This window comes from Stegostoma tigrinum, chromosome 30 (genome assembly GCF_030684315.1).
Source record: "Stegostoma tigrinum isolate sSteTig4 chromosome 30, sSteTig4.hap1, whole genome shotgun sequence".
In the NCBI taxonomy this organism is placed as follows: Eukaryota; Metazoa; Chordata; class Chondrichthyes; order Orectolobiformes; family Stegostomatidae; genus Stegostoma; species Stegostoma tigrinum.
Window position 1 is genome coordinate 45,336,984 of NC_081383.1, and position 26,018 is coordinate 45,363,001.

Here is a 26,018-nt window from a genome sequence, read left to right on the forward strand (position 1 = left end):
GTAGGCTGGAGAGTGGGGTTCTTATACCATCCTTGCGACCTTCTGGAAGTTTCCAAGGACTTGACCAATCAGACGTATCAAATTAATTTTTCACCTTGAAATGCTGCTAATGGCTCTTGACGGCTTGCTTACTGAGGTACGTCCGACCCATGCATCTCGTGTTATCTGTTTGTCAGGAAGGGTTGAATTGCTCTTTCACATTTCCTAATGTGTTCTGGAACCTCTCTGGTTGCAGTTGTCTGGATTTACATCTTGCAAGGACTTGCCCCTAGGCCGAATTGTCTCGTGCTTGTCTTGGTTCACACATTCCCAGCATACTTTGCTTTTTTGCCAGTTTCGATGGCCTGCCTGTTTCATTTGCTGTGCGTGTATCTCTGGCCTCCCTTCTTAATGATTTTGTGCACTTGTGCAGTCGCAGGCTGCTACAGCAGCAATTTCCAACGTCACACAGCACCTCTGGGGAACAAAAAAGGTTCTCATCCCTGTTCTCTTAATTTTAAAATTAGTTCCACGTACCAATCATTCTCTGTGTGAAAAATAACAAAAGAACTTTGGCTGCTGTAAATCAGGAACAAAAACAGAAGTTGCTGGAAAAGCAACTTTCTGAGGGTCACTGGACCCGAAACGTCAGAGGATAAAGATTTATAAGGGTCCTGAGAGGCAACTTTTTCACACAGACAGAAGTTGCTGGAAAAGCTCAGCAGATCTGGCACCATCTGTGAAGAAAAAAATCAGAGTTAACGTTTCGGGTTCAGTGAGCCTCAGAAATTTGCTTTTCCAGCAACTTCTGTCTGTGTGAAAAGGTAGCCAACGGGTCCCTTATAAATCTTTATCTGCTGACTTTAAATGATGACGTGTAGCTTGGAACCACCCTAGCCTAGGGAAAAGACCTTTATTACTCACCTTATCTATGCCCCTCGTGATTTTGTAAACCTCTATAAGGTCACCTCTCAGCCTCTGACACTCCTGGGGAAAAGGGCCCAGCTTATCCAGCCTCTCCTTATAACTCAAATCCTCCAATCTGAGTAACATCTGGGGCGGCACAATTGCTCTGTGGTTAGCACTGCAGCCTTACAGCACTAGGGACCCAGGTTCAATTCCAGCCTCGGGCGACTGTCTGTGCAGAGTTTGCACATTCTCCCTGTGTCTGCGTGGGTTTCCTCCGGGTGTTCCGGTTTCCTCCCACTGTCCAAAAAAGCGTGCAGGCTAGGTTGCCCATAGTATGCAGGGGTGTGTGGGTTATAGGGGGATGGATCTGGGTGGGATATATCAAGGGGCGGCGTGCACTTGTTGGGCCAAAGGGGCTGTTTCCACACTCTAGGGAATCTAATCTAAATCTTTTCTGCAGGGACACCACAACTGTACATAGTACTCCAAAAGTGGCCTTACCAGTGTCCTGTACAAGCTCAAAATCATGTTCCAACTCCTATACTCAGTGTTTTGAGCAATGAAGGCAAGTGTGCTGAACACCTTCTTTACTGCTCTGTCTACCTGTGATGCACCTTTCAATGAACAATGTACAACACTCCCTAGAGCCATTTCCCCTACTATTCCTCATCTCCACCCGAAACTGACTCTACGTTATGATCTCCTGAACCAAGGTCAGCTATTACAATAATGTTACCTCTTCATCTTTACCTAGTTTTCTATTTTTCTTCAATATCATAAACACCACTATTCTGGACCTGAACCTTGTCATCTTGAAGCCATGCCTTCGTATTGACTATCAAAGCAACTTGGTTACTTAAAGTGTGCTATGAAATCATTTGTTATGAATGCCAAATGCTGTATTGTGATGTAAACTGTGGAATTTATATGTATAATTGTTGTATGTTAGTTGCTCTCAGCTTAGATTCTGGGGTTTGAGCCAGTAACTGGTGGGTTTTTCTGTGCATAATTAATTTGTAAGTATTTTGTAACTATAATGATTTCTTTTAGAGCAGGCTTTGGAAGCTAGCTTTGGAGTCAAGGAGTTTTGGTAAATTAATGGAACTTTGTTTATTTTAGAGCTTTTGTGACACAGAATGATGACTAACGTACCCTTGAGGGTTTGCTAAGAGTTCTGAAAACTAGTTTGTTTTTAAGCTTGGTGGAGGTACCTTTGGGGAGTAAGAAAAATGTTTCACTTTTAATTTTAGGTTATGTTTTAGTCTTCTGAAGACCTTAGAACAATACTCCAGAGAACAGAAGGCTATTGAGAGTTAGGTCCTCAGAATGAAGTGTTAGTGTTGTTTCCAGACCAGATAAAAGCCTGGAAATTGTTAGTTTCACTGAATGCAGTGAAGGTGCAGTATACAACAGCTCCACAGAAGCTATTACAGTTCCAGTGTAAATATCAAACTCCCAAATGACTCAAAACTTCTAAGATGTTACATACAGGAATACTGATGTGAGTATTACATAAAAGGTGTTTTGGGAATTGTATCAGGAGTGGTGTTTTAGACACTATACAAAAGCTGTTTATTCTTTTTTTTTTCAGTTTATAAAGGTATGTTTTGAAATTTATGGATTTATACTTTTACCATCTGTTTAAAATCTTTTAATTTGTATTATAAATATGTCATAGAATCATGGAATCCTTACAGTGAGGAAGCAGGCCATCAGCTCGTTGCATCCTCACTGGCCCTCCAAAGAACGTCCCATCCAGAACAACAACACCCTACTCTACCACTGTATTTCCCATGGTTAATTCACTAGCCTGTACTTCCCTGGACACTATGGGCAATTTAACATGGCCAAAGCATCTAACCTGCACATCTTTGGATTATTCTTTTTATCCTTTAACAATACAACAAGTTTATTACAAAAGCAAAATCTGCTGTAATGCATGCTAATGTTTCAACGAGAGACTACTTTGTAAAATCAAAACAAATAAAATATGATCTGTCAAGCCTATAGCTGACAGGGACATGACTTATCTGGTAATAACATCAGCTGGGATCATAACAGCATTCAGATACAAAGCCTTTAGCTTTATCTTTTTGTCATCATTGTAACATTTATTTTTGATTGTTGGTGTATTCCTCAGTTTTAATTCCCTGCCCTTTTCTGACTGTTATTTCCCATATGACTATTTTCCTGGCCTCTACTCTTCTGCATACTGTATCTTTTCACATTTAATCCTTTGACCCCACTATTTAGTTTAAAATCCTCCTGACTTGTGGTTCACAAGTACACTGGCCCCAGCAAAATTAAAGGTGTGGACCACCCTGACACAAAAGCCTTCAGTTCCCCAGTACTGGTGCGCATATCTCACGAACTAGAATATACTTCTCTCGCACCAGCCTTTGAACCACGTATTCATCGCTCTAATTTTGTGTACTCAATGCCATCATGACCATCTTGAGATTGTAATTTTTAGGTTCTGATTTTCAATTTAGTGCCTAGCCCCTCATATTCACTATGTAGAACCTCTTCCTTGTTTAGTGGTGGACCATGACCTCTGAATTCTCCCCTTCCCATTACAACTTTCTTCCCATCCCTGAAAAGATGTTCTGAACCCTTGCACCATGTAGACAACATAACTGTCTAGATACTTATTCTCTGCCTCACTGCTACCTGGTTTTCCAAATTTTTGCCAGGTCAATTATCACTAAACACTAACAAATAACAATTCAGCCTTTTCTTCTGACAGGGTCATTTGATGCAAGGAAGCCGTTTTCTGACTGCAGTCCTGCAAATTTTCCACATACTAATGATTTCCACACTTACAAATCATCTCTTATTAAAAAGCATTTATTTCAGTTAGAACTAATTAGAGTACAATGTCAAAGAATCAAAAACAGCAAACTGTCTGAGTAAAAATATGGCAAAACTTACTATAAACAATGTATTGTGTATCTTTTGGAGAAAACTATAGTCAAAGTGGCAGCAAGGGAGGCACCCAGCTATAAACACCATTCCCAATAAACACAACCATGTAATCTGATGCAACAATTAGTTGATATTTTGATCTTGCTTCAAGTGTACTGAGATTAATTAAATACAATTGTCCAAAACTTCTGATTCCAACTTAGATGGGAATTGCTGGTCCATGATGTCGTGTTAGCTGGCTCAGGGTGCTGCTGATGTAACCAGGTACAGGTGGCCTAGAATTGCTGGATATGTGGGTTTTTGGGAATATATTTCAACTCCACCATGCAGTTCTGAGTCCTAACACTTTGAGCAATCGAATCGGCTGTCCTCTGGCTGTTAGTTGTTGCTGTACCTGCCTTAATATAGTCAGAAGAAACACCATTGAAAAAAGAAAGCTCTGACCACATTGGTCACATTTCTTTATGAGATGTTGCAACTACCAGTTCTGGAGAATAAATTAATTTCTGCTAGTTTGCAAACACATGGTGAGCTCAGTTACAAGCATCTAGAGTAAAAATTGGTCTGTGCCAATTTTCTGCACACAGGATATAAATCACACTGTGACTAAACTCTTAGAGATAGAGGGCAGCAGCACACAAATTGTCATGATGACATCATTTAGCTTATTCACTGTGCAGTGTGTGCTATTGGCACATGGTGCCATCAACCCTCTGTTCTTAAACCCAGCCTGCCCCTCAAAAAGAAGCTGCATTAAATCACACAAGCTTACTGGATGCTCTTGGTGCAATTGTAAGTAAGGAAAATGAAACACCAGGGCAGTGACAAATCCAGTGTGAAAAAGTGGTGTGGTCTGCCTGGACCATGCTGAAAGCAATTAGCAGAACACTCAGGAGGGTGTTCAATTGCCATTGCACCAACCAGCTACAGATCCAAATTTTGAGCCCTTTGTCCCTTAGTCCTAGATTGTTTTAAGGCCAAGCGATGAGACTGCTGTAAGTGCAGTCTATGTATTGATCCTATTCAAATCAAAGTAGTCATGTTCAGAGATAGTAGGAACTGCCAATGCTGGAGAATCTGAGACAACAATGTGTAGAGCTGGATGAACACAGCAGGCCAAGCAGCATCAGAGGAGCAGGAAAGCTGATGTTTCGGGTCTGGACCCTTCTTCAGAAAATTGACCTGTCAATGTTCAGGTGTCATTTGTGTCATTGTTTAGAACAAGTGAGCTATATGCATTGGGATTTCCGTACAATCTCAATGAGTAAACAAACAACAAAACATAAAAGAAAGGAAACTTCTGTACCTGTACTCCAACATCGTCATAGATAGTGCTGTAAATGTAGAGAGCACAGACAGTTACGGAGAAAAAGCGTTTAAACACACTGCAATATGGTCGTTATTCATTTGGAATAATAATTACTACTAAAGTGGAGGTAAGTGAATATTTTAAAGTCATATAGCACAGAAACAGACCCTTTGGCCCAATTCACCCATGCTGACCAAATCTCCTAAACTGAATGAGTCTCATTTTCTTGCATCTGGCCCATTTCCTTCTAAACCTTTCCCATTCAAGTACCTGTTCAATTGTCCACTCCAGGTTTACATGTAGTAATTGTATCCATCTCTACCATCTTCTCTGGTAGCCCATTTCATGCATGCACAATTAAAAAGTTGCCCTTTAAGTCCCTTTTAAATCTTTCCTCTCTCACCTGAAATCTATGCCCCCTAGTTTTGGACTGCTCTATCCTTGAAAAAAGACCTTGACTATTCATCTTATCAATGTCCCTCATGATGTTATAAATCTCTTTAAGGTCACCTCTCAGTATCTGATGCTCCAGGGTAACTGAGGATCTGTTTCCATGTTGGATGACACTGACTCTAAATGTTATCTCTCAGAATGCCCTACAACAACTTACCCACCACTGATGTTAGGTTCACCTGGTCTATAGTTCCCTGGCTTTTCCTTGCAGCTTTTCTTAAACAATGGTACAACACTGGCCATTCTGCAGTCTTCCAGCACCTCACCCATGGCTGTGGACGACAAAAATATTTTTGCAAGAGCCCCGCAATCTCCTCCCTAGCTTCCCAGAATGTTCTAGGATATGCCTATTCAGTTCCTGGGGTTGTGTCACCAAAAGAACTGAGGATGCTGTAAATCAGGAGCAGAAACAAAGATGCTGGAAAAGCTCAGCTGGTCTGGCAGCATCTGTAAAGGAAAAAGCAGTGTTAATGTTTCGGGTCCAGTGAGGAAGGGTCACTAGACCCGAAACATTAACTGTTTTTTCTTCACAGATGCTGCCAGACCTGCTGAGCTTTTCCAGCGACTTTGTTTTTGTTCCTGGGGTTTCATCTATCTTTATGCATAATAAGACCTCTAGCATCTCTTCTGTAATGTGGACTCTTTTCAAGACATCTCTATTTATTTCTCCAATTTCCCTAGCTTCCATTCTTCCTCCAAAGTAAATACTAAGGCAAAATATTTGTTTAGTGTCTCATCTATCTCTTGTTCCACACATAGACAACCTAGATGATCTTTAAGGGGCCTTATTTTCTCCCTAGTTACTCTTTTGCTCTTAATGTACTTGTAAAATCCATTAGGATTCTCTTTAACCTTATTTGCCATAGCTATCTCATGTCCCCTTATTGCCTTTCTGATTTCCCTTTTAACTGTACTCCGCTCTCCCTTTACTCCTCCACTTCATCGCAACTGTCTATCCCTGACATAATTAGTTAATTATGTTTAGTTTAGTTAATAATGAGAATTGGTAAATTGTAACAAACTTGTTAGCAGTACAGGAAGGTCACGTGTCATTAGGTTTGGTCATCATTAATGAGATACTACTGTTACTAATTATGAATAATAATAAAGAATAATAAAAGAAAAACCAAACTCAATTTCTATAAAATCTACAGCTGTGAGAACAGGTCAGGTAGTCTCAGACAGCATCATAGGGTGTGTAGCACTCAAAAATGCCTCATTTTATACAGTTTCAGCACATCCTCCCCTCTCTTAAACTCCATGCCTCAACTAATAAAGGCATGTATCCTTAATTTTGTTATCCACCTGTCCTGCTACCTTAATGGACCATTGGACATTTACAACAAGGTCATTCCGATCCTCGGTGCCTCCCAGGGTCCTACCATTCACCATGTATTCCCTTGCCTTGTTTGTCTTGTCCAAGTCCATTACTTCACACTTATCCAGAAAGACTTGAGAATTCTGTCACGAGCAACTCACCTCTTGACTCCCCAAAGCCTGTTTGCCAAAATCACTATCATCTTCTTAGGATGGGCATTAAAAGCCAGTCACGCCCACAGCCTGAGCTTCTCATAAATGGACTTACCTCAGATACTGCTATTCTCATTGCTACACTCTTCACTAATTTTGAAAGTTAATTCTTGTTTTGCTTGCCTTTCCTCCTCACATGTTTTGGGCCATCTAGAAATTGAGCTGTGTACACGTGTACACCCAATCTAGCTCAAAAAAAATAGAATCAAGACCAGGCCATTGAGCTCATCAAGTCTGTCCTACCATTTATTAACATCATGGCTAACCTGATTGTGGCTTTAACTTCACTTTCCTGCCTACCCCTCATAATCCTTATCTCCCTTCTCAATAATAAATGTCAAACTCAATCTTGGACATATTCAATGATCCAGCCTCCACTGCACTCTGGGGAATTCCAAAAACTAACAACCTTCAGAGAAAGAATTGGTCTTCAACCCCATCTTCAGTGAAAGACTCCTTATTTTGAAACTGTATTGCCTCATTCTAGATTCTTTCACAAGGGGACACATCCTTTCAGCATTCATCAAACCCTCCCATGCCCCCCCAAAGAGAATACTGCCTGTACTGTTCATACATAAAGCTTATCACTGTATTTTGGTATACGTAACAATAAAATCAATCAAAAATAATAATAAATCAATCAAAATATTTCAATAAGGTCACCTCTGATTCTTCTAAACATCAACGAGTATATCTCCAGCCTGCTCAACATTTCCTCATAAAACAACCCCTAGGAATTAGCCTAATTAACGTTCCTTGAACAGTTTCTAATATAAGTAACTCTTTCTTAAGTAGACCAAACTGTATACAACATTCTACACATTGTAGCAAGACTTACCTACTTGTAATTGTTAATGTATACCAAGCAAAGCAGTGTACCTGGGAAGACCAGGGGCTGAAGTGGAAATCACAGGAATCAGTGCTGCTCCTGTTTTGAGATTTGTGCTCCTTGTAAAATAAGCCCATTGCCACCCTGAGCACAGCAGCCCAGCCCTTTGGCCCTTCCCCCTCTAAGCACAGTGGCCCTGCCTCTGACCAAAGCAAATTCACCTCTCCCATGCCCCCTTGAGGTCCACGCCCGGATTTTTGGGCCCTTGAATACCACTGTCAACATTTCTCCAAACTGAAAAGCAACGATTCACCACCAAATGGTGGTGTCATAGAATCATATAATCCCTGCAGAAAGAGGCCATTCAATTGAATCTGCTTTTACTCTTGGAAGAGTATCCCTCCCTATCCTCCGTAACCCCTCATTTACCAATGGCCAATCCACCTATTCCATACATCTTTGGACTGTGGGAGAAAATCAGAGCATTCGGCAGAACATGCGGAGAACTTACAAACTCCACACAGTTACCCAAGGTTTGAATCAAACTTGGGTCCCTGTTGCTGTGAGTCAGTGCCATTGAGCAACCATGTTGACACTTGGATTACCCTCATCAATTCTCTCTGTGTTGGCATTGAAAAACTCACTTGAGTTAAATAAGATCCGCCATTGTCAAATCCATATTGACTCTCCTTATCTAATTCACATTTGTACAACGTTAATAAATCTTGGTGTGTTCTGGGAAATAAAGCATTTCCTGCCCTATGGAGTGGGTAGAAGGCACTCCCTTGTTGACTCCCAGGTTCCCAGTGTTTAATGATAAGGAAATTATAGGTAAACAGGTGGGTGAATCAAAGCATGAGCAATTCCCATTACATTGGACATTGGCTGCTTCTCAAAATGACCTTGAGTAACCTCAGTGATGTCAGGATGAACTGAACCTCATTAACCAGAATTGTAAACTACCTTTGCAGTGAATTAAAAGTCTGTTGTTTAACAGCCGAGCATGCAGGTTGCTGTCATACAAGATGCATTTTCTGCCTGGAAAGCTCAAAAATGCAAAGAATAAATAAACAGGGTGAGTGTTTGAGAGGTGAGTATTAAAGAGCCCAGCTAGATTTCCACATCATAATGACCTTTTCAGATAGTATCAGGCTGAGCCTAGGTACAGATGAGGTCTTATCATTAAAATGTATTAACAGGTTAAGGATGAACCTGCGGAATTTAGATCAATGATGGGCAAAAAGATACACTCACTGTGGCAACTAGACTCCAGCAGGATAACACTGATACATTTTGAATGTACTGTTTGGCTGTGAAGTTTTTCATGTGAAATCATGTGAAAGGCATGAGAGAAATGAAACTTCTTCATTCTTACACTCCTTAATATTTTCTCAAACAAGATAGTGGTAACACTTTTACTTGAGTTAATGGTTGAAATAAACTTTTAAGGAACTTGTCAAAAACAATTCAGCCTCCTGTCTTACCAACTTGATAGACTTCTTTGAGGAAGTGACAAAGTTGACAGATGAGGGAAGGGCTGTCGATGTCATATACCTGGAATTCAATAAGGCATTTGATAAGGTTCCCCATGGTAGGCTGATGGAGAAAGTGAAGTCGCATGGGGTCCAGGGTGTACTAGCTAGATGGATTGAGAACTGGCTGGGCAACAGAAGACAGAGAGTTGTAGTGGAAGGGAGTTTCTCAAAATGGAGAACTGTGACCAGTGGTGTTCCACAGGGATCTATGTTGGGACCTGTTGTTTGTAATATAAATAAACGATCTGGAGGAAGGTATAGATGGTCTGATTAGCAATTTTGCAGATGACACTAAGATTGATGGAGTAGCAGATAGTGAAGGGGACTGTCAGCGAATGCTGCAAAATATAGATAGATTGGAGAGTTGGGCAGAGAAATGGCAGATGGAGTTCAATCCAGGCAAATGCAAGATGATGCATTTTGGAAGATCCAATTCAAGAGCAAACTATATGGTAAATGGAAAATCCCTGGGGAAAATTGATGCACAGAGAGATCTGGGTGTTCAGGACCATTGTACCCTGAAGGTGGCAACACATTTCGATACAGTGGTCAAGAAGGTATACAGCATGCTTTCATTCATCGGACAAGGTATTGAGTACAAGAGTTGGCAGGTCATGTCACATTTGTATAGGACTTTGGTTTGACCACATTTGGAATACTGCGTACAGTTCTGGTCACCACATTACCAAAGGGATGTGGATGTTTTGGAGAGGGTGCAGAGGAGGTTCACCAGGAAGTTGCCTGGTATGAAGGGCGCTAGCTATGAAGAGAGGTTGAGTAGATTAGGATTATTTACATTAGAAAGACAGAGGTTGAGGGGGGGACATGATTGAGGTCTACAAAATCATGAGAAGTATAGATAGGGTGGATAGCATGAAGCTTTCTCCCCAGAGTTGGGGACTTAATTACTAGGGATCATGATTTCAAGGTGAGAGGGGAAAAGTTTAAGGGAGATATGCGTAGAAAGTTCTTTACGCAGAGGGTGGTGGGTGCCTGGAACTTATTGCCAGCGGAGGTGGTAGAGGGGGGTATGATAGTGTCATTTAAGATGTATCTAGACAGATACATGAATGGGCAGGGAGCAGAGGGATACAGATCCTTGGAAAATAGGCGACAGATTTAGATAGAGGATCTGGATCGGTGCAGACTTGGAGTGCTGAAGGGCCTGTTCCTGTGCTGTAATTTGTTTTGTTTTTTGTTCTTTGTTCAATTCTAACCCACAGGCAGAATTGCAGGTGGAGGAGCGAATGTTGGGAAGGGAATGCAAGGGGGTGATGATGGAGTGTGGTATGAAATGGGGTGGAAGGAGGGGAATGGAATGGTAGGGTTAGGAGGGTCAGAGACAACGGAGGTGAGTGGGTGAAGGGAGACTGGGACAGCCCTTAAAAATCCTGATCTCAGCAGTTTGGGGTCCTGGTAACAAAGCCACAGACTCCTTCTGAATATTTTGAAGCTTGACCAACACCATCACTGGGCAAGAGGAATCTGCGAAGTGAGAATTAGTTCCCAGGGGATTTCTAGTGACAAAGAACCATCTAGCCGACACTGAAGGAACAGTCATTGATGTTCAGTTAAGTCGTAAGGAGAGGAATTGGGGAAGAATATGTGTTTGAGAACTGTCTTTGAACCCCACACTTCCTCATCATAGTTGTTGTAATGTGGAGTGCCATCTGGATATCATTGAACATGAGTTCCCTGATTAGGGTGTTAATCTGGCCTAATCAGGGAGCCCTGGCTGACAGATAAATAAAAAGGCATGTGTGAGTGGTAGGGTCTAATACTAAGTGCTTGTAATTACAAGGTAGAACACTATCCAGGAGGCCGAGTAGCGAATGCGAATGCATTGAACCGCCTCCCATTAGCAGCTACACCACCAGTAGTGATAAATTTTCTGGCCATGCTCCCAGTCACAGCGGACAATATCAGACTTTGGAAGCAGAAACATCCAGTCCTTTCAAAACTGAAGCAGCTGGTGGTGATGGGGGAAGCCAAGGGCCATCACAACTAGAACTGAAACCTTTTTGGTCTCACAAAGCAGCTCATAGCAGAGGATGGCATATAATTATGGGGAGCAAGTGTGATTGTCCTGAGCAAAGGCTGCTGCCAATTACTGGCTGAACTTCTCGAGGGCCACCCAGGGGTTTCCAAAATGAAGATGTCGGTGAGAAGTTATGTGTGGTGGTTGGCATTGGACTCAGACAAAGCCATGTTGGTGGGACAGTGCCCAGAGTGCCAACAAAGGCAAAAATTACTGCTAGCAGTTTCCCATGTCCGTGGAGATGGCCACGTAAATCTTGGACTGGGTTACGTCTCGACTGTACAGGGCATTTCATTGGTTCAATTTTCTTAGTCATTGTAGATGGACACTCAAAGTGGCTGGGTGTGCATAGGATCCATTCGTCAAACACAGGATGGCAGTAGAAAAACTGCGCACATCTTTTTCAACACATGGAGTCCCAGAAGTATTGGTCATATAATGGGCTATTGTTTACCAGGAGGGAATTTGGGTATTTCCTAAAATCAAATGGAATTCGACATATAAGGACAGCTCCATACCACCCATCATCCAATGGCCTAGCAGGAACAGCTGCCTTGATGACTTTGCCACCAGAAAAAGAGAGTGAAATTTTACAGAGGCACTCCTGTTGCAAGAGGTGAGCTCACATACATTACACACCGCCCGCACTGGACACCAACTCAGAGGAACCTGACCTGGTGCTAAACGCCCCAGGAGGCTGTCCCAGAAAAAGGACTGGCCTATTTCCTCAGACTCAGAGGGGCAGGGATATAGTGATTGTAATGAAGTCAGCCAGATGGACCTCAAAAGCATGAGTTCCCAGCTTGGGACTGTTAATCTAGTCCAATTGAGATGCCCTGTGTGATGATACTATGGCTTTAAGGGATGTATTTTGGCTATTTTTCATGAAGAAAGGATGAGACAGAGGTGATGAGTAGTCTCTTCCCAGTCCATAAAGTAAACATTTTATGACGCCTTCAGTTTTGTCTTTTAAAGTTAGAACAATAGAAGCAGCAAGAAGGTTAGGATCAAGCTCCCACAGAACTAGGCTTTTAGTTTGGCTTTCAGTAGCTGTTGGGGTTTGGGAGCTGCAATACATCTGTCCCTGTTACAGCAAAACACTTGCAATCTCTCTCATTCTCTCTCTGCGTTTTCCTCTTGATATTCTTTCCTCCTGGATTGGAGAATTGCATGTGAGACAATGTATTTTACTGATTTTGCTTTTGCCAAGGATGTGTTTATAGGATATTACTAAATTGGAACAGTTGTTCTTTCACAGGTGAATAATATATCATTCTGTAAAGTTTTCCAGTAGATTTAAGTTATTCCAATATTAGTTTCTTTTGTTTGTATTTTAACTGTAGTGTATGAATATAGTATGTTTTGCTTCAAGCCTGGTGGTTTGACCAATCAAATTGTATCTCTCCTTGACATTTTTTAAGGGGGTTTGGTCTGGTCCATAACGCCTGGCTGACAGATAAAAAGGGAGTATGGGAGATACTGCCACTCTAACAGCTGACTCTGAAGAGGCAGTACTAAGGTCAAGAACTGTTCATGTGTAAATAAAGGGTGACTTGGCAACAGGGTACTGGCCTCTGTGGTGTTATTTCACACATGGGGCCTGAAGCATGATTTCCCTGTCTGGAACCCTATTTCCTTTTCTTGTTCCCTTCATCACAATGACTTCATTACCCACTCGGGACAGCAGTCAGTCCCAATAATATCATCAGATCCTAATCAGGTTGGTTAAAGGAGCTGGCCAGCTTCAGGAGGGGCCCTGTCGCTTGGCTGGCTGAGATGAACAGTTAGGAACAGATTGGGATGTCGAGGGTAGTCTTGTGGCCAACTTTAGCTCCTGAGTTTCTACTTGGTAGATGGAGTTAAAAATTATCCTCTCAATCTAGAGACATGTTTTCCTCAAGCCCACAATGAATGAGTCCTTATTTTATGACAACAAATGGAAATGTAGGTTGAATGTACTGAGAATACATTACAACACTGGGACCATTAATCACTGATTATCCATCTTTCTCCATCCTGAAACATCACTTACAATTGACCGGAGATAACAAAGTATGGGGCTGGATGAACACAGCAGGCCAAGCAGCATCTTAGGAGCACAAAAGCTGACATTTCGGGCCTAGACCCTTCATCAGAAAAGCTTGTTATCTCGGATCCTCCAGCATCTGCAGTTCCCATTATCTCTCCACTTACAATTGACCACTCTATCCTCCTCCAACATCCTCTGCTCCATAACATCACCCTCTCAAACTTCAACTCTGACCTGTTCAAGCATAGCCAGTATATCTCCTGAAATAGATTCTCATTCAAGCCCCACATGATCACCTCTACAGGTACTCTTATATAATATTTGATATTGTTTAGAAATTTTAGCTTTCACATTCCACTTCTCATTTGCCTAAGCTGCCATTCTTCTGATTTACATCGATGACACTGCTGATTATTTTGTGGTCAAATTCTGACAATATTTAGCTTGACATTTTTGTCACCACTTAACATCATAACATGCCTTAAACCCATCATTAAAATTCATACCCACCCCTTCACTGCCTACAAGCTCCTTGATGACTTTTGGCCTCTAAACTACACAAAGCCCTGAGTGCCTGAAACATTTGCAGCCTAATTCCACTTCTTTCTAGTTTCAGCCCAATCAATCTCATCCTCTATCACTTCTCCCAGCTTTTCTCCTAGTTATTGCTCTCTGTTTGACCTCTTCCCTCTCATTTAACATAGTTTATTGCCTTAAAGACAGGTTTCTTGTCATTTTTAAACTGGACAGTGCTGTGTTAATATGCTCTGATTTTGGGGTGATCAATCTCAGTTGATGGAGATTAAATTAATGTGATGCCTTGTTGCTGAGGAGACCCTGCAAGGAACTATGAATGTTTAAGGTGGTGCATAAATGCAATGAGGCAGCTGACGGAAGTGATGGGGTAAGTGAATCCATTCCAATCAGTGTGAGGCCTAAATGATAAAAATTCATGAGTTTTATGCACGTCTCCTTTGAGCCTCCTGACTGACTCAATCCCAAACAAAAGCATCATCCATTTAACAGGTGGGCAGGAGAGCTAAGTGGGATTTTGGGTCCTCAGCAGTCAGGTCTGGCAATATGGATAAAGTAGGTGAGACTTCATTCTGTGACTTGTGAAGAATGAAGAATGAGATTGCAGACACTGATTCACAATCAATGGAATGAGTGAAACAAGTACATACCAAAGTGACAGTGCATAAACTGAGCAAATGGCAACTCATTCAAAGGAAAGTTCTGGAACTTCTGATCCTACCAATGAAAACTACCATTGAGTAAGTAGCATTTAGACATTACATTGTCTTGTTGGCTTTACATGAACTATCAGTGTCATAAATATTATAGATATTGAATACCTGAAGTCAAGACTTTTATATATTCTACTGTTCTCTTAGAATTAGTCTTAAGTGAGCAAAAACACAGCATGGCATGAACTGGCTTGTCAACAGAGGTCACATGTTTACAAGGTGCAGTCACTGGTACTGGTGCTGGCAAGGGTAATGCCATTTCATGTTAAGGCAAGGCTGTCTTATTCTCTCTTGTCAGGGCAATTTGTTGCCTGGCAGTTGTGTGATGCACAAACCTGGGACGTACAAATGCGTCATAGGGGAAGTGTTCAAGAAGACACAGTGATTCACAATCAATGGAATAAGTGAAACAAGTACAAACCAAAGTGTATGAAATGAGCATGGATTCAGTCATTGTAGGGTCAATTTGTACCAACAGCAAGAGAATGCAGAGCTAAAGAAATATGTAGAGTGGTCCCACACTCCGACATGCAGTTGGACTGGAACAATATTCTGGTTATATGTAGCGCCTGTACTCATTGGAGTTAGAAAAATTAGGGGCGACCTGATTGAAATATACAAGATTCTTAGGATATTTGACAGGATATACGTGGAGAGGACATTTTCCCTGTGGGAGAATTTAAGATCAGAGCGCATAATCTCAGAACAAGAGGTTGCTTATTTAAGACAGAGATAGGGAGAAATTTCTTCCCTGAGTGTAGTGAATCTATGGAATTCTTTATGATAGAGGGTTGAGGTTGAGACTAGGTCATTAAGTAAATTGAAGGCCGAGATAAATTTTAATGAATAAGGGAATCATTGATTATGGGGAAAAGACAGGAAAGTGGAGTTGAGGATGATCAGATCAGCCAGGTCTCACTGAATGGCAGATCAGACTCAATGGGCTGAACTCTAGATTGCGGAAAGAGAGTGACAGGATGAGGATACATTATCACAGTAAATTCTTTCTAAGTACCCAGAGTGAGCAGACAGTTCCCAGTTTATGATTAAACACAGTGTCACCATTTAGTTCAGAATTCTAAATAATAGTTCATATATGGTCTTTTTGCTGGGAGCTTCCAAAGATAAATAAGCGCATATTGTACCTGAATTCTGGTGGAGGGTCAGGAAACTCATCTGGGAGCACGGTAATGTCATCATACGTTTCTTCTGAAAGACAATGAGAGCATGGCATGATAAATATTTCAATACACCAGTCACAGCTCATTATCCAACTCTTGTACTATCTGTTGACAACTGAACTGTAATTCAATAATATTCTGGAGGGAAGTGGTCTGGCCTATATATAACTCTTGTTCCACAGTAATGTGACTGACTGTTAACTGTTCTCTGAAAAAGTGGTATAAATCACTTAGTAGTATAAAATCAATGCAAAAAAATTCTAAGAGAACTACCAATCGTTCCAGAATGAAACTTGTGTTACAAACTCAGCTAATGCCTGTTAAAGTTTTCCATCTATATAAATCACACAGGGTACAGTGGTAGTATCCCTGTCTCTGAGCCAAGAGGCACAAATTGAAGATCCACCTGCTCCAGAGGTTTATAATAACATCTCTGAGCAGGCTCATTAGCAAATAACATGGATAAGTTGAAAGCCTTTCATCACTAGGCACTGGACCCAAAAATGCCAAACAGAGCTCAGTTGAAACACAGAACCTTAGAGAATTAATGGTGTGGGGGAATACCGTTCAGTCCTCTATTTCTGTGGCAGTTAAGAAAGTGCTATTCACCCAAATCCCACTCAGCAACCCTGTGTCTTCTCTATTTTCTCACTTGAATACATCTCATTGCTCTGAACACTGACTTACCTGTTTCCAGTCCATTTTTATCAAACCTCATCTCGGCTTAGAAAAATTGACCTTTCCACAGTTTGGAAATTTTACTCCTGATCAATATTTCTTCATTCCCAACTACTCTGATTTAGGGATCACTGCTACCGAAATGCTGTTCTACTTACTCTGTTCCCTTCCTACCTTAATTCCCTCTGATTAAGTCCAGAACTGTTTCTTTTCTTATTGGGTTTTCTACATTCTAGTAAAAATATATTCTTCTGAATCCATGTTAAAATCATCTGGCCTCTATAGCTATATAAAAACATCTCCCAATTAATATTAGGGTAAGTGAAATCCCCAGTATTACTAAATAAAAACTGAAATGATTAGATTAGATTCCCTACAGTGTGGAAACAGGCTCTTTGGCCCAAAATGTCCACACTGTCCCTTGGAGAATTCCACCCAGACCCTTATAACCCACACATCCCTGAACACTATGGGTAATTGAGCATGGCCAATCCACCAAGCCCGCACATCTTTGGACTGTGGGAGGAAACCCACGCAGACACGGGGAAAATGTGCAAACTCCGCACGGACAGTCGCCCGAGGCTGGAATTGAACCTGTGTCCCTGGTGCTGGGAGGCTGCAGTGCTAACCACAGAGCCACCGTGCTGTCCCAAAGAAGAAAGAACTGTGGATGCTGTAAATCGGAAACAAAAACAGAAATTGCTATAAATGTTCAGCAGATCTGGCAGCATCCGTGAAGAAAAATTTTCGGGTCCAGTGACCCTTCCTCAGATCTGCTGAGCTTATCCAGCAACCTCTGTTTCTGTCCCCACTATCACTGCCTTTTGCTTCTGCAGTTCTCAGCAATTTTCCTGGATGGAGTGTGCTGCAGGTCAGCATCATAATGAAGCAGACTAGGAGAACAAATCTATGTGAGAAAGGAAGCAGCAGCAGGAGATAAAAACTGACAGCAGAGAGCCCCTTCAACCTGTTTTTACTGATCAGAGTCATAAAGGGATGACACAGGAAAACCAGTAGGTAATTAGTGGGAATTTCATCCGTGTCTCATGTGTTTGGCCAAGTGGTATAAAACAGGAGATGTCATTACAGCTGAAGAACTGAAATTAAGACATATGTTTTTAAAATATTTAACATCCAAAGCAATGAATTAAATAGAATAGAGATGCTGAGAAGATAATCTGGTGCAGCTGTAGTATGTGGGAGTCGGCAGATGCCAATGTGACCCACAACTACCACATCTGCAGCAAATGTTGGCTACTCAAGGAACTTTAGCTCAGAATTAAGCTGCAGTCCGAGCTGCAGGTAATGCAATACATCAGGGAGGGGGAGAGTTATCTAGACATGGTATTCCAGTCATACCCCTTACATTAATTACATCAAATTTGGTCCATTATTAGAGCACGGTGTATGGAGGAGGGTATTGGGATCCAGAGTTTAGCCAGTGCTGTTATATAAGGTTCTTGCTCCTGATGTGGATAAGTGCACAGACTAAAGGAAGGATGAACAAACTGACCACAGCACTTCGGCCCAGAATGCCATTCAAATAGGGAGAGAAAAGAGAAATGTAGTGGTATGGGATAGCACAGTTAAGGGAATAGATACAGTTCTCTGTGCAAAGTCAGAGAGTCCTGAAGGCTATGTTGCCTAATTGCTGTCCAGCTTCAGAACATCTCTTCTAGGGTAGAACACAGAACAGTGCAGCACAGTACAGGCCCTTCAGCCCATGATGTTGTGCCGAACTTTTACCCTAAACCTAAGGTCTATCTAACCTCCATCACTACCTCATGCTATCATTCATATGCATATCCAATAGCCGCTTTAATGCCCCTAATGAGGCCAACTCCACTACCCTCTCCAGCAATGCATTCCACACTCCGGCCACTCTCTGAGTAAAGAATCTACCTCTGACTTCTCCCCGATATCTACCTCCTTTCACATTAAAACTATGCCCCCTCGTAAATGCTACCTCCACCCTAGGAAAAAGTCTATGGCTATGTACTCTAGTTATACCTCTGATCATTTTGTACACCTCTATCAAGTCACCTCTCATTCTTCGTCATTCTAAAGAGAAAAACCCTAGCTTTCTCAGCCTTTACTCGTAAGACCTTCCCTCCACTCCAGGCAACATCCTGGTAAATCTCCTTTGCACCTTTTCCAATGCTTCCACATCTTTCCTGTAATAAGGTGACCAGAACTGGATACAATACTCCAGATGTGGCCGAACCAGGCTTTTGTATAGGGTAGGAGAGGAACTTGGAGATGAAGGGTCTACATTGTAGTTGCTGTAGTTACCCGTGACATAGGGAAGACCAGGAAGTAAGTTCTGCTGCGGGATTACAAGTGGTTTATGGGAGAAATGGATTCTTATTCATGGGACATTGGAACACTACTGGTGAAAGAAAGGGGTGGGCTTCATTGGGATACATTTTACCTTTTGTTTTTCTATATTAATTGCTGATGCTTTATCCCAAATGTAAATGTTTAAAAATTAAGAATATAACAAAAAAAAAGGTGTGTAGTGATTAAGAATCTATTGAAAGGAAAAATTCAACAGGTGTGAGTTTTTGAGTCTTATTTGTCATTTAAGTATTAATAACTTTGTTATAAAAAGCACTTTTGAAATGAAATTTCATTTTTTAAGAGTGGAAGCATGTAGAGACTATGAGTTGAAGTTGAATTGGACTTTAAACAGCAGTTTGTTTTAAAAGTGAAGAGTGGAAAAACAGATGTTTTCTATTCAGAACTTGTTTGGAAACTAATACAACTTAATTATTCATCTAAGGACAATGCTGTCATATCTTCACTGAGTGGTTGCTTTAAGATTGGTAATTAATTGAATGTTAAATTGGTCAATCAAGGGAGGACAATGCTAGGTAGACAACCACAGAAAATGTTGATTTGAAAAGAGGATAAATCACGAAAGAACCAGTTCTTACTAGCTTGGTAGGAGGCAATGTGACCTTTGGAGACTTCTAGAGATGGCACTGCTTGGTTTTGCTCTTTTTCCAATTTTGCTTTAATTTGTCTCCAGTTATCAAATTGTTGAATATTTTGAAAAAAGAATCCTAGTTTGTAAGGGATAAGTAAATATTTCTCAAAGTCTATTGAAACTGTTTGCATTAACTGATTAATTTAGAGTTCAAGCAAGGTACACAATTTGACTTGCCTGTGAACAATCTGTTGTCCAAGGATTTCATGAAAGCCTGGTATGCATCACTTGAAACTGTTATTAAACTGTCAAATTACATTTCTTTTATTTCTGTTTTAACTTATTGCTTACAATATCTGTTTGTCTGTGTCTGGTCGGGTGAGGGGAATGCAGTATGAAAAAATAAAATCTGGGCTTTACAACAGTAGATATTAATCAGATTACTTTGTTAATACACTTTTTTTACTTTTGTTTAAGTTATAAACTGGGTGTCCAAGATACTTTATTTTTAAAGTCTTAAAGAGCAATTTTAATGCCACTCAATGTTTTAATTTCACTTCAATGTGTGGCAAATTTGGTGATATTGAGGTTGATTTTTGTTTGGCTTGTCATCCCTGGATTGTAACAGGGACCAGTGTTCTGGTTAATCAGAGACTAGAATTGTAGATTGGGCTTTAAACTAATTAGTAGCAGAAAGTGTTCAGTAGGGGTGGTAATGGCCAAGTGGTACTATCATGGACTGTTTATCCAGAGAATTGGATAATGTTCTGGGGAGCTGAGTTTGAATCCTACCATGACAGATGGTGGATTTTGAATGCAATAAATGTCTGGTTTTAAAAGTCTAATGATAACCATTGTCAATTGTCAGGAAAAACCCATTTGGTTCACTAGTTTTCTTTTGGGAAGGAAACTACCATCCTTAGCTGTGACTCTAGACCCACAATGTATTCCTGTGGGCAATTAGGGATGAGTATTAAATGCTGGCTTAGCCAGCGACTCCCTCATCCTGCAAATGAGAGAAAAATTGGAGGGATGGTTTTTAAAAAATGAGTGGAGGTGCATAGATGAGATGATAGCAGAAATAGAATCAAATTAATACAATATGATAGCTAATGCAAGATACGCTTGCAGGGTGACCAGGACAGTGAATCTGATGTTCTGGACAATTAGGCTGACAGAAAAAGGAACTGGTGTAACAATGGTAATAAAAGAAGGTAATGGTGTGGGGATGAGTACTGATATTTTTGCAATAGATCATAATGTGGAATAAATGATAAAGTTTTAAAAAAAAAGCAAGGGAAAGTTGTTGTGGGTCGGAGTCATCTTCAGGTTCCTGAAACTTTGTCTCACGGTAGGATAAAGTATAAAACAGGATCTGATGGAGGCATGTGAGAAAGGAATGACAATTGTAATGGGTGATTTAAATGTTAACTACAGAAATACAACGGGCAAGAGTAACATGGAAGATGAATTTGTAGAGTGCATCATGGACTATTTCTTTGTGCGGTACATTGTAATCTATATGGGAACTGGACATTTCAGCTCTAGAAATGTCTAATGAGGTAGGATTAATAAAAGCTTTTATAGCTAAAGATCATCTAGAGGGTAGCAATCACAATGTTGAATTGGTTTAAGGGAGAGCAACTTGGGTCTCAAACCAGTGCCCTTAGCTTTTAAAAGGCCAATTACAGAAGTATGAAGAAAAAAATGATCTGAAGTGAACTGGGTGGGGTGGTGGCGGGGGGGGGGGGGGGGGAGTAAAGGGAAAGTAAGTGAATGAACAATAGTAGACAGTGATGCTCAGCAAAAAATTATTCCAATCAAAAGGAAGTATCCAGTGAGAAGAGTGAATCACCCAAAGTTAACAAAGGTGGTCAATCAAAAGCTAAGGCAGAGAAAACTAGTGGTAGACAAGATGATTAAAAATGTTTTTGAAACTTGCAGTGGATGACAAACTAATAAACAGGGGGGAAAAAATCACTTATGAAAGTATATTAGTAAGAAATACAAAAAAAAGCAGCAAGAACTTGTATGGGTATGTAAAAGACAATGGCTGAGATGAGTCTGGGGCCCTTGGAGTGTGTTGTGTCTGAATAACTGATTACAGGAGACAGGGAAATGACAGACAATTTGAACCAATATTTTGCACTGGAGGGTGATGGAGGACACTATCCCAAAGATATCAAATAAGCAAGTTACTTCTGAGAGGAAATTTAGCAATCTCTATCATGAGGCACAAAGCACTTCACAAATAAGTGGAACTGAAAGCAGGTGAGTCACTGGGTGATCAGAGATAATGGGAATGCAGATGCTGGATAATTCCAAGATAACAAAGTGTGGGGCTGGATGAACACAGCAGACCAAGCGCTTGTTATCTTGAGTCACTAGGTGGCCTGTATTCAAGGATGTTTTTAAGGGACAGCAGAGGTAGTGGTGGCATTGATCAAAATATTCTAGAGCTCACTGGATTCCAGGAGCCTTCCAGTGGATTGAAAACCCATTATGTTCAGATGGGAGGGAGGGAGAAAGTGGGAACATATTGGTCAGTTAGCCATCTATTGTTGATAAAATGCCATTGTCTATTTATTAAAGAGAATATCTGGAACATTAGAAAATCTGAACACAATCTGTTTAATATGGTTTATCTAAAAGGAAATATTTTTTGCCAACTTTACAAGAGTTTTATAACAAGCAGAATTGCTTAAGGGGAATCAGAAGATGTAATAGATTTGAATTTCCAAAAATCATTCAATAAAAGTGCCACAAAAGGTTTTTGCATAATATAGGTATTAGGATTAGTTAATACACAGAATCAGAGTCAAGATTAATGGGCCTTTTTCAGGTTGGAAAGATGTAACTAGTGGGGTGCCACCAGGATTAGTCCCAGACCCTCCATTATTTACCATCTGTATTAATGATTTCTAGGAGTGGGTACAGCGTAATGAACCCGAAGTTGCTGCTGATATAAAAATAGGTAGGAGGGCATGTTTAGGTGAGTACCTATGGAATCTGCAACATGTTACAAAGATGTTAAGTTAGCTGGTCTCATTTTTCTTAAATATCAGGGTGAAGTGCACAATTTTCCAGCTTAAACAAAATGTCCTCAAACTTACAACTTTGGAAGGTTATTGTTAAAACACCTGCAATGTTCTCAATTACTTCATTTTTGTAGTTTTGAAATAAAGTAGTGACAATCTCTAACAATCAAGTTCTAACTGCATTCTTAAGAGTTTCAATACCTTCCATTGTGCTGCCTGGTATGAAAGGTGGAATTGGAGGATAGATATTGAGTCCCTTCAGCTTCTTCCTGACTAACCCCACTGGCTCCACATCATCGTATTCATCCTCTTCTTGCTGACACCTGGAGACAGAGGCAAATGGAGGAACGTTAGGCTGCAGTTCTCCATAGCAGCCAACTGCAGGGAGAGAATCACAATTAACATTTCAGGTCAGTGGCCTTCCATTTGCACTCAGCATAGGATGGGCACTTGTGGAGAGTTGGTCTAGACACCATGAGCCCAATGGTCTCCTTATGTATATAGAAACCTTTCAATGACTGAGAATCTTGGCATATTATTGTGGAGTTTAGTGTTTCTCAAACTAGGCAAAATGCCATTTGATTTATGTTTTAGCCAGGCCTGTGTAGATTGCACTATAACCAGTCAGAATCAGAAACATAGAAAATATGAGCAGGAGTAGATCGTTCAGCCCATCCGCCATTCAATACGATCATGGCTGATGCTCATGGATTTCCAAGTCCCTCTTCAGAGACCTGAGCTTATAATCTAGGCTGACACTGGTGAGCAGTACAGCCATGCTGCGATATCAGAAATGCCATCTTTTACATGGACGATTAAACTGAGGCTCCACCTGCCCTCTACACTAAAAGATCTCAAAATATTCAAGGGTGGTAGGGAATTCTCTCGTGTTCTTAGCAATATGTATTCATCAACTAACCCCTAAAACAAAAGTGATCATCACCTGGATGTTTGTGGGATCTTGCTGTGTGCAAATTGACCGTCACATTTACATTGTTACTTAATACTTCATTGGCTAGAAGGCTTTGGAATATGCTGTGAATGTGTATGACTTATAGCAGCAAATGAAAGTTATGGTATTGAAAGAGGCCATTCAGCCTATCATTATCTGCCCTGGAAAAGCAAGTTTATTCTTTCTAAAAAGTGGAGTGCACTACAGCTAAATGCATGGAATACAAAGCAGTCGACACCCATACTTAAACAAGAAGATGGGCCACATCTCATAGACCACTTAAACTCAAACTTTAAGAATGTGAATACAGGTTTGGAGAATTTGAACTAATTCTGAAAGTTTAGAAATAGTCAATGCTTCAAAGTTCAGAAAGGGTCAGAAACTACAAGACGGGAGCTAAAGGCCATGCTGTGTGATGCCTAAAGCAGGGGAACAGACAATATAAGGGAAGTAAATCAAGTTCACAACAGCAATAAATGTTAACACAATACCTGAAGACACTTACTGGAATATCTTAAAGAAAAGAATTGATGATTGAGCCTGATGAGAAATTTAGAATTCTTGATTTTATTATTGAATTCCTCCATGGAGTGAAGGTATTGTTGACAGCTTCAGCATTAATTACTCTTCACTAATTTCCATAGAGATGGTAGGAGTATATGCTTCAGAAAGACAAGACTAAGAAGGTTTTCATTAGAGCCCTTCTGTAGTGCAGAGGTAGAGTCCCTACCCCTGCACTGAGGGGCCCAGGTTCAAGTCCCACATATCTGAACAAGTTGATTAAGGAAAAATAGGTTAAATAAACAAAAGGCCTTCATTTAAGACTAATCTTTCAGAAAATTTGAAGAATTTTAAGGCACCATATAATAATATGCAAGGTAGCTTTAATTCTGGGGATATGGTATATTACAACAATGTGAACTACAAGGAAAATAATATTAGGGTGTAAATATCCAACATGGTGATCAAACTATTATGATTCATTCTTCACATGCCTTCCTGACTCTGACCAGCTCTGTCTTCTCGTTGGGAGGGCAATGGAGGAGCCTGGTACATTAACCTTGACACATGATAATGTCAGGGTTGTGGATTACGACAGTTTTCCCAGTTTGGAACCCAGATCGTAGTGAGCTGGGCTTTGTGGTGGTGACTGGGCAGGGTGTGCTTCATGTTCTGTGTCAATGTCATTCTTATTCAAGTTGGATATAGCTGAGTTGTTTACCATACCATTTCACAGGACTGTTAAGAATCAAACATATCATTGTGGACCCAATGTCCTGTGTTTGTTAAGTGGAACCAAATCCATAAACCTAAAGTACTTCAAATGATTGCGAATGTTAACTGATTGAAAGGTAACTTGGCTGAAAAGTAGGAACAACTGCTGGTTCCGGACAATGCAGGGAATCTTAGAAATTGAACTTCTTTAGAAGTTGTAGATTTGGGGTGAAGTAGAGTTTGTCTGGGACCTTCTCTGACTGTGACTATGGGCTTGGGGAAAATGGAGTCAGAGCACGGAAGCAGGTCCTTCGGTCCAACTCATCTGTTCTCATCAAGTTTCCCAAATTAAACTAGTCCCATTTATTTGTGATAACAAGGTGTAGAGCTAGATGAATGCAGCAGGCCAAGCAGCATCAGAAGGGCAAGAAAGCTGACATTTTGGGTCTAGACCCTTCAGAAAATGTCAGCTTTCCTCCTCTGCTGCTTGGCCTGCTGTCTTCAGCCAGCTCTCTACATCCTGTTATCTCGGATTGTCCAGCTTCTGCAGTTCCTACTATCTCTGAACCCACTTATTTGTGTTTGGTCCATATTACTCTAAACCTTTTCTATTCATGTACTCATTCAGGTGTCTTTTTAAATGTTGTAACTGTACCTGCATCTACCACTTCCTCTGGCAGTTCATCCAGCATTTTCTCCTTTCGACTTCTGTTGCTGACGTTAAAATGCACGTACGGGTCAGTGTGTAAAGAGGTTGCCCGTTGGGTCCCTTTTTAAATCTTTCTCCTCTCACTTTAAAAACAGGCCCCTTAGTTTTGAACTCCTCCACCTTTATGGAAAGAACTATTCAACTTATCTATGCTGTTCATGATTTTATAAACCTCCATAAGGTCACTCCCTCAACCTCCTATGCTCCAATGACAAATGTTCCAGCCTGTGGGATGTTCTACCCTGGTAGTTTGCATTTTTCTGACCTTAGATTCTATGTTTACACCAGGTCCCATATGTGTCCAGTGATATTGCCCTGCTGTAAGCGGGATCCACTGGTGTTCGGAGAAATGCTGTAAGCTAGGATCACCATAGCTGTACACGAGTGGCTGACTGTGAGCTTCCCGCAGTGGCATTGTGTGTCCATCAGGACCAGAATGATCAGACACTTCCCATTAACCCTACCAGTGCTGGTGGCATCAGCTCTAGAAGTGCCTGAATGTAACCTATTGCTTTCAATCTATTGTACATCCT

At 40.9% G+C, this 26,018-nt stretch overlaps 1 protein-coding gene across 1 annotated transcript in view; it reads right to left on the reverse strand.

Annotated features, from left to right (window-relative positions):
* Positions 1 to 3,790: 3,790 nt before the first annotated feature.
* LOC125466061 (uncharacterized) overlaps positions 3,791 to 26,018 on the reverse strand; it is a 28,105-nt gene continuing 5,877 nt past the window's right edge. Inside the window, exons 3-6 of the mRNA XM_048560185.1 lie at positions 22,811 to 22,932; positions 15,929 to 15,992; positions 5,120 to 5,147; positions 3,791 to 4,211 (exon numbers count right to left, since the gene is read on the reverse strand). Of these exons, the coding sequence (XP_048416142.1) occupies positions 4,089 to 4,211; positions 5,120 to 5,147; positions 15,929 to 15,992; positions 22,811 to 22,932 (337 nt within the window). The 3' untranslated portion in view covers positions 3,791 to 4,088. The remainder of the gene's footprint in view (positions 4,212 to 5,119; positions 5,148 to 15,928; positions 15,993 to 22,810; positions 22,933 to 26,018) is intronic.